Genomic DNA, 10,125 nt, shown 5'->3' on the forward strand with positions numbered 1-10,125 from the left:
TCTTGCCCTTTTGTTGATCCTCTTGTTTATACTTTACCACATCTAGTGGTTGGTGACTTTTGTACATTTTTTTTGTTATTTTAATTTAAAGTGGTTTATCCACCTTTTTCAAAACTTAAATCACCTAATACTATTTAAACTTATAGTAAATAGCCATACTCAAACTATAATCCTATTTTATCTCAAATTAATTTTTAAATAATTAAATAATTCAGTGCTTATGTTTACCATAAATTCCATCATAAAAATACAAATTAAAATTAAAAAACTGGAATATTATTTTATTTTGACAATTTTGACATGTCTACAATTAAGTTACTCCATGTTTTGTAGGCATGTGAAATTCAAATTATTTTTGAGAAATTATTCGGTATGTGTTCCCATGGCTTCAGCGTGGCACCATATATATCAAGTTGGTTTTTTTTATTATTTTTATATATTTTTATATGTTTATATATGTGGCTTAAGTGCCACCTTAGCGTATGATATTTGACACATAGTTTTTAGTTTAAATTTTTATTTTTAGACTGATTTGGGAAAGAATTTCCTTTGCAAGATAAGAGGCTTGATATACAAAAATCGAGTATTTGAAATTAACACACAGAGTTTATAGCATTAATCTAAAGTATTAAAGATGTCTATCTAATAATGGAAATTTACAAGAATGTAGTTTTCGAAATTTGATCCAAAAATAAATAATTAGATGGTGGTTTTTTTTAAATATGTTTTTAAAAAATAATACTTATAAGAGGTTTTGAAAATTCTGAATCAAAAATTAACAATTAATAACAATTTTTGAAGTATGAGTAAAAAAACACAGGGCTTAAAACTCATATATCTTGTGTGTTCAATGCGAGTAAGCACAAATGATTGATTTTGTATAATTTGCATAAACCATAAAACTAAAACACATTGAAAATAAATTAACAACTTAGGTAAAATAAAAGTATAAACTTGTTTGTTGAAATTTAATTACTTAATTATATATATTATTAGGTAAAATAATGTTTTAAAGTCAAGAACTTAGCATACACAAAGATAATAGTTACATTTTACCAAGGGGAATGGGTTCAATCAGAAGTGATAAAACCCTATTCTGGGTCTTATAATTTGGTATGCCATATCCATCTCCATTTTGGTAGATGCAATGTGATGTACGTGCAATATTCATTGCCAAATTATTTAAAGATGCATCAAATGGAGAATTCATTGTGAAGATATTTGTATTTAGTTGCTTCCATGTTTCTCGTATAAGGTCTTTTATGTACTTCCTCCCAATAATCTCTGAAACACCTTTCTCATTCATGTAACATTGGATGGATTTGTTGACATCACCTCTATTGACCTCTTCCTATGAAATTATAAATGATAGAAGTAAGTAAATCTAAGTAAATTTTATTTTTGAAGAGAGAAATAAGAAAAGAAAATTTGCTTCTTAATTAGTCATAAAAACCAGTCACTAGTGCAAGGACTCACAAGCAAATATAAAAGAAGAAAAACTTTTTCACACAATTTGGGTTACACCCTTTATAGAAGTACATACATAATCCTTTAACTCCTTTGGCATTTATGATAATATAGAAACCCTAGAAGACATCTAGAATTTCTAAGAGACACCATAGAAACCCAGGAGACAATTGGGAATACTAAAGTTACCATGTATGATAAACACAAAAAAATGAGATAGCAATTTAAAGCATAACATTAACATGCAATATAACCCTAGTAACAATCAATATATTCCACTTACACTTATATGTATATATATATATGTGTGTTGTTTTTTTCTTTACTCCACTTGCTAGCAAACTAATAATATTACAATAAATTCCAACATATATAATGAAAAGATAATGCTATCAATCAAATTTTTTTAATAAATCAATCAAATTTTTTTAATAAATCAATCAAATTTTCAATCCAAGAATCTTGAAAAGCTTTTTTATGATCTTTAATAACTGCCACTCTTGTTTGAAAACAATCCGAATTTTCACATTAAGTTTTTCAAAGTTATGACACTTCAATATTATGATGTAGATAATAATACTATGTAAAGTGAAGAATTAAATTTTTAACTTACCGTTGAAGTTCCAAGATCATTGCAAAGGCGAAGAATTAGAAACGATCGCTGCATTACAATTGGAAAATTCTCTAGACTTTCCAAAGCTTCCATTGATACAGCTTCACTTATCCCAAAAAATGAATGAAAAAAAATAGGAAATGTCCCAATTGAAATCCATGCATTATCCAAGTACTCCTTTGTATTTGGTTTATAATTATTGTGTGCCCACTTTGCCTCCACCAAATAAGCTTTGCACAATTCTAGCCACTGTCATCATATTAAACTATGTAAAAATAATGTTATAGTTTAAAATATATAAAAAAAAATTAAACAAAAAAACTTCAATGAAAATAATTAAAATAGCAAAAAATAAAATAAAATATTATTCTATAATTCCTAAATCTTATAGAGGCTTAAAATGCATATATATTTATATATATAAGCATAAAATCAATATAAGATACACATAACTAAGTGTATGCATTAATCAATCATAGCATGGGATAGCAAAATATTTTAGCATCCAAGATCTGAAGTAATATAATTAATAATAAAAGTAATATAATCATGCTTAACCGCTATCATATACAATGTTCTTGAAAATTATAATACTAATTAAGTTGGTAACATACTGATTTTTTTAGGTATGGAATGCAGTTAACATTCCTCAATTTGAGGACCTTGTATGCAGTATCATTTGTTGTGTTGAAGAGTCCTAGAAAACACATCTTCATGTACTTTGGAAGGTAATCTATGTCATTAACATCCCATCTGAAAATTATATGAAAAACACAAAATATGATTTGTAAGTATTTCATTGTTATTTTATACTTTTGTTCAGATAAGAAGACTAATAATCACCTATCAACAGCAGAAGTAAAAAGCTCAAGTTCATCAAGAGATCCATAGATGTCATAAATGTCATCTATAGTTGTTATCAGACAATTAACTTGGGTAAGAGTCTGGCGGTAGAAAGAGAATTTTGGATTAGATACCCATCCCATGGCAAATAAGAAGTTTTCGACTAATCTGTCTCTCGGGAAACTTAAATCATCGTCAAGAAGATTGAGAGTAGCCCACCACCTGTAACAAATAATCTCTTATTGATTAGTTTAGCATGCATACAAACTTGCATGTGATCTGTTCCTCTTATTTCAGTTCAATATAGATCATCTAATATAATTATCGTTTTAAGATGCTCTAATTCTTGCATATCTCCATCATATAGCATCATATCCGTATAATATATTAAGCAAGTTCTTTGTATTATATCATATTTGGCATAATTAATTCAAATAAATGAATGTTTGTGATGAAGTGATACATATAAATTATTTACGTACGTTATTTGCTCTTACCGAGAACATTGCTTGAGCTCTCTTTTGTATATACTTTGGAGCATGTTGAAGTCTAATTTGGCAAACTCTAACAAATTAGGGTTCATGTTGTCTTCCTTCTCGTACATACCAATGAACCAATAAGTGTGCAACCTTGATATTCTCCAATGCATTGGCAGCTCTAAAGCATGTTTTATATGCTCCTTGAGTATGCTATCTAAGTCTTTTTCCTCCATTATGGTCTCAAGGTGTTTTGTTGAGAATACCCTAGCTTTATCCAATGTATCCTCTCCTTTCATGACAAGATGAGAGGCCTCGTACAAGCTAAGCATTCCTTTTATGTCATTGCAAAGGCTCAATTGGAAGTTACCATTTTCATCTTTGAATCCATCAAAAACTCCTATCCACAAGAATTAAAAACAATATCAATAAAGACAGTTTATCCTTTAACTAGAATTAAAAATGCATTTCACATGATTAAGAATTTAGCTTTTCTTTTACATCTTTTAGCACCAGAAATAATATTAAATGATATAATAAATAAGTTAAAATTAATTACTCATCTATAGTTTACTTTTATTTTAAATCTATTTAAAATAAATTATAAATATCAAATGTTTATGGCTTACCTTGTGAAATCTTGAAACCATGTTCTCTTAGAAGCCTAAAGAGCAGTGAGGTGGCAAATAAATCATCCTTTAAGATATCAATGTTTTTGTCCAGTAAAACATATATGGTTCCAATGGCATCCTTGATCTCTCTCTCAAAGTGATATGCAACTCCAAGCTGCCTTACAGTGTCAATGAGCTTTAATTGATCGATGATACCTTTGTTTTCATGAAACAAATATTTTGTAGCATCTTTGAACTTTTCAATCCTCGATGTAAATTGCTCTTCCTACAATGAAAGTTAGAATATATTGCCCATGAAAATATATTAAAAAGAACTAGAGATAAGTTTAAAAGAAAAAAAAATTAGCATTATTATATGATGTGAGAGAAGAGACTAGATTATTAGAGATAAGTTAAAAAAAAGAAAGAAAGAAAAAAATCGGCGTTGTTGAGCGGGGCACGTGTCTCCGGATGGTAGCGCTCGCCCGTGAGCTTGTTTCATTTCTCTCTTCTTAGCATTGCTTTTCACTCGCTTTACTCCTCATCCCTGGTGAGGATTCCAGTATGTTATTTACTTTTCGGTCTTTTTCTTGTTCATTTGCTTTCTCCTGCTGTTGTACTCCTTTGTTCTCTTCTTTTTAATAAATTGGTGGTTTATCCACTTTATTAAAAAAAAAATCAGCATTATTATATGATATGAGAGAAGAGACTAGGTTATTGAAGAAGAAAAAGAACAAGAAGAAGAAGAAGAAAAAGCAGCAACAGCAGCTTAATTTCCATGGATGGTCTTCTTTTAATGGTTGAAGTTAATCAAGCCATATAGTTGTCAAAGCTATTGATGAAGAAGGATAATACTCCAGATGTTCAATTTTTTAAACGCTAATAAAATTCCTAATAAATGCAAGGGATGGCAATATTGAGGGTGGCCTCAAAAAATACAGCTGTTAAACCCAAACCCATTTAAAATTTTTAAATCTACATCTATCCAGAAACCATTTATAATCTCTACGTAAATTCTTAAACTAGTCTACTTTAATAAATTGAACTTTAAAAATTTTGGAAAATAACCAAAATAAACTTTTTACATAAAAAAATCGTACAATATCAAATATTTGGTAATATTAAAATTACATCATTTAATAAATTTATATAAATCAATTTATCAATCAAAATCGATATGAACTTTTAAAACTCTCCAAGTGGCAATTACAAAATAAACTCATCAACATGTGACTCATTGATGTTTAATGACCGTTAAATATAGTCAACTAATATATAAAGATAAATATAATTATTATTTTAGATTCAATGAACTTCATAGTACTACACTATCAAATTAGAAAGATATTAAGTTAATTATAAAAATGCTAGTATATAAGAACAAGTATGATATGTTCAACAATAAAGATAAATGAAAATTTGTGTATGTACCTATATATGCAAAAGTGCATATTTGTATATACATCCTCATAAAACACATATTTGTATGCATATACCTGTATGAAACACTAGTTTTTAATTTTTTTTTTATTCAAATATCAAAACAATGTTTTAAATTACATATTATGACAATTTTTTTTTATTTTTATACTCTTATAATAAGAAAGTAATAAAATTATCATGAGTATAGATAATAAATTATAAAATCTTCATCCAATAACTAAGTAACCTTTAAATGCTTCATTTTGTAAAATTTAAAAATAAAAAAATAGAAAGTTGAAACCATATGATTTTTTAATATATAAATGATGTGAAAATAAACTAATCTCATATAATTTATTAGTCCAAAGCAAATATAGGAATCAAGTATATGAATAAAAAAAACAAAGACGATATTTTTGGATAAAATTATAAAACAATAGAAAAACTAAGGAAATTTGAAATATTCAAGGCTCCAAACCTCTCACCTCACGAGAAGAGAAGATGATTTTTTTCCTAAGTTTAACTTGAGTACTAGAAAATTGCTATAAATTTAAATCTTGCAAATACTAATATAAAAATTTGAAGTACTTGCAAGCATTAAGGTTAATGTAATATTGCGGCTAATTGATTAAAATATTGTATATTTTTAATTATTTCTCAAATTGCGCATTTCAGTAATTATTTACGGAAATACGTATTTTATATATATATTTTTTTTAAATTAACGGTCCCACTCTATTTTTTTAATATTTAAATTTTATTAAAAAAAATAGAGAGCCCCATTATTTTTCAATATTAAATTTATTTTTTAAAAAACTGTGGTCTCGGTAGTTTTTTAAATTAAAAAAAATTTTCATCCGAGCCCTTATAATTTTCTTTAATTTTTCTTATAACTTATTTTTTCTCACTTCTACTATGTTATTTTTACTTTCGCTAATTGTAACCAGCTGTTAATAATTTAAATAAATAATTTTAATATTTTTTCATAATAAGGGGTTATTGGGATGAATTATTGGTGCCATGTGGCACTAACCCCATTCATGAGAGCCATTAGATGAAATTGATCTTAGTCATCCATTTGTTAGGTGGAGGCCTATATAAACCCTCAAAGTTCCTTTTCTAAAACACACAAGTATTTCTATAAGAAAAAAATTATCAATATAGAGAGAAGCTTTTCTTTTAAATTTTTTTAATTGTAGTTTTTTATTTTCTTGCAAAGTTATTTTATTTTTTAAAATTAAATCTAGCAAAATTCATATTGTCGTACATCGAATAAAGCGAAAACAACCTTGGTTGAGGTAACACCCGACCGAGGCCGCAGAGACTCTTTACGAAAGAATAAGTTTCCACTACGGTTGCTTGTAGTGAAAGTAAAAATAACATAGTAGAAGTGAGAAAAAATAAATTATAAAAAAAATTAATGAAAATTACAAAGGCTCAGATGTAAAATTTTTTGATTTAAAAAACTACCGAGACCCTCAGTTTTTTAAAAAAATAAAAACTTAATATTAAAAAAATAATGGGGCCTCTGTTTTTAAAAAAATAAAATTTAAATATGAAAAAAAATAAAATATGAAAAAAAATACAGTGGGACCGTTAATTTAAAAAAAATAATAAAAAAATATAAAATATGCATTTCCGTAAATAATTACGGAAATGCGCAATTTGGGAAATAATTAAAAAATTACAATATTTTAATCAATTAGCCCCAATATTGCTAAAGATTTTTAAATAATATATGATAATACTTAAATAAGCATTCCATATATAAACCTATATATATATATATAAACTTAAATATATTATTGGGTTTCAAGGTTTTTCACTTAACATCAAGTATCTGTGTTTGGATTTGAGATACCTAAGATTCAAATCCCAACCCATCCCAAAATCTAATAGTAATATTTAAAAAGGGTCGTATTAAGGTTTGGTTAGAGCAGGTGCCCATCAAACTATTAAAATTGTCATGCATAGTGCAAACAAATTGAGCCAGTTCCGGCTGCATATATATCGAATATGAGATTGCACCAAAGACCAACCGTAGTGGTAGGAAATTCTCTAAAGAAAAAACATATTCTTTTAATTTTTTAAAACTAGTATCTAAAATACCATATTTCAATTGCTCAAAGAAATAACCATTCCAATCTTAACAGTATTTTTTTAAGGAGTCTTATTAAGGTTTAGGCATAATAGGTACTCGTCAAACCATGAAAATTGCCATCCACAGTGCAAACAGGGTTAAATTCTATTGCACATGTGAGATGAGATCACACCAAGCATCGGCACACCGAAACGAATAGCATTAGGAGCAGACCCTCTAAAGAAGAAAGAGATGTTTTTTTATTTTTTTATTTTATTTTTTATTTTAAAAACCGATACCCAACATACAATGTTTCAGATATTCCAGGCTCAAATCCCCACCCACCCCAAACATAATAGTTTTTTTTTTTTCTATTTTTATTTTTGTAAGAAGAGGACTTATTAAAGTTTGGACAAAAATTAAGGTACCCCTCAAACTACAAAAATTGCCATTGATAGTGTAAATTAAACAAGGCTAGATCTAATTGCACAATCACCAAGTTTTTGTGTTTCGTGCTTTAATATGGAAATGTTGTGATAGAATATGATTGATGGGGAAGTAATTTTTGGAAAAATAATATTTTTTTTATATGCTTTGGAAAATTTGTTTAAATTGATGAATATATATATATATATATATTTAGTATTGGAAGATATTCTTAGGAATTTTTTAGCATAATGATATAAATACTCTTGTATTATTCTACTTATCAACAACTTGTCAATCAATTTTTTAATATTAAAATAATAAAAAAATATTTTTATATGTATAAAATGTTTTCAATATTAAATATTTAAATAAAATATTTTAAATAATAAATAATAATAAAATGTTTTGTATATTAAAATAATAAATAATAATATTAAAATAATAATAATTCTTAAAAAAAAGTATATAATGCTTTTAATATGAAATAATAATAATAATAATAATATAAAAAACAAATAAATAATATTTTTTAAATAAATGTTTTAAAATAATAATAAAATATTTTAAAAATATTAACTTTTTTTAATTTTTTTATTTAAATATTTATGTTTTTAAGAAATACCTAAGAGGGGAAAGTAATTTTTAAAAAAATTGAGATTATTTTGGTAAAATTAAATGGGCTAATTTTCTATTCCCATGGAATTCCAACTTTTTTATCATTTTGTGAGAGAGAATCACTTGCACTCATTTTGATGGAATTTGTCTCCCATGGCGAAATTACTTTCTAAGAAAACTACTCTACTAAATATGATGGACAGATTCCTATGTGTTATTTTTAAAGAAAAGTACCCAATTTTTTCATGTATCAACCATAAAACAAGAAATAGTAGTTATAGAAGAACCCTCCAAAAAGAAGTAGTACACTGTTAATTCCTTGAAACAGATACCTTATGTACCTTCTCTAGGAGTAAAAGTGAAAACCTAATAGTAGGTTGATAGGTGTCACCAACAATAAATAAATAAATAAGCCTATCATTATAACTGAAGTGTCCATGAATTTTAAATAATTTACTTTCCCTTTATTTGTGATGATGACTAAATTTGAGAAATCAAGGCAGATTAGCACTTACTAAATACATAAATCTTATAGACATATGTGTACATATATGATGACTATATTTTATAACATGTCTAGAATTTCTTTTCCGTATTCATTTTCTTTAATATGTTTTAAGAAATAATATATATATATATATATATATTACAAATATTAAGGATTTATAAAAGCTAGCAGAAAACCTATGAACACTTAAATATATATATATATATATATATATATATTAAAAAAAAACCAATAATTAAACTTACACCCACCTGAGCACCATATCCTCCTCCTTGCTGAGATACAACATGATGCGATTTTCAAATTTGATACTCAGTCAATACTACTTCAAACTGATAAGAGAAGCACTACAACTACAACACTCCACTAGCTACCAATTGATCCATTTCTTACAGAAAAGCAATGAGCTTTTCATAAGAGCAGTGAATTAAGACACCTAAATCTGTTATCTTATCCTTTTGAAATACAAATTTAATATCTCATTTCACGTAGGTATAATGAACATTAACAATAAACTGTCATAATGAATCTAACGATCATATATATAATATATGAAATCAGAGATAAGAAGAAGCTTACCAAGAAATGATCATCCTTTAAGGATTGAAGATAATCATTGGTCCATATAGTTGGTGGAAAATTGGCAGATCTACGCTTAGTTATTGTTGATGAAGAAGAAGAAGAGTCCAAGTGTTGAGCTTTGATGTTGCTGATCATGTGTGAGCACTTGTGAACATTACTATTGTTCTTATTACACCGTTCATGACTTCGTGAAAACTTTGGTAGATAATAGAGAGCAGTACTTGTGAAACCAAGTGAAGTAAGCTGGAAATGGGAACAAGCCATTATTAGCACAGGTTCACAAGTCGTTGGATATGGGGCGCAGCTATTAACACTTATTTATAGGCGAAATCTGCATGGATTAGTTGGAATAATAAATTAAACGGGGTGTCGGTGCCTTAAAAAATTATAATTTGAAAAGTAATAAGTGTTGGAGTTAATTCATGCACTGGCTGACGTGGATTAAGTCACGTGGAGAATAACTAGTCAATGGACTTAGT

At 27.1% G+C, this 10,125-nt stretch overlaps 1 protein-coding gene across 1 annotated transcript; it reads right to left on the reverse strand.

The window, feature by feature from the left end:
- Positions 1-1,045: 1,045 nt before the first annotated feature.
- On the reverse strand, positions 1,046-9,910 carry LOC120254818 (terpene synthase 10-like). Its single transcript, XM_039262845.1, has 8 exons — positions 9,644-9,910; positions 9,316-9,339; positions 4,029-4,296; positions 3,421-3,799; positions 2,924-3,145; positions 2,695-2,833; positions 2,081-2,329; positions 1,046-1,351 (listed from the first exon to the last, which is right to left on the reverse strand). Exons 1-8 carry the CDS (start codon positions 9,908-9,910, stop codon positions 1,046-1,048), a joined length of 1,854 nt encoding a protein of 617 aa, XP_039118779.1.
- Positions 9,911-10,125: the final 215 nt, after the last annotated feature.

Source organism: Dioscorea cayenensis, unplaced genomic scaffold (assembly GCF_009730915.1).
Source record: "Dioscorea cayenensis subsp. rotundata cultivar TDr96_F1 unplaced genomic scaffold, TDr96_F1_v2_PseudoChromosome.rev07_lg8_w22 25.fasta BLBR01000644.1, whole genome shotgun sequence".
In the NCBI taxonomy this organism is placed as follows: domain Eukaryota; kingdom Viridiplantae; phylum Streptophyta; class Magnoliopsida; order Dioscoreales; family Dioscoreaceae; genus Dioscorea; species Dioscorea cayenensis.

Excerpts from the sequence above, each read along its gene's own strand:
- LOC120254818 (XM_039262845.1), bottom strand. The coding sequence starts at position 9,910 with ATGGCTTGTTCCCATTTCCAGCTTACTTCACTTGGTTTCACAAGTACT. Across the intron at positions 2,834-2,923 it reads TTTACTTCTGCTGTTGATAG|ATGGGATGTTAATGACATAG; the intron begins GTGATTATTAGT and ends TATAATTTTCAG. Across the intron at positions 1,352-2,080 it reads ATGATCTTGGAACTTCAACG|GAAGAGGTCAATAGAGGTGA; the intron begins GTAAGTTAAAAA and ends ATAATTTCATAG.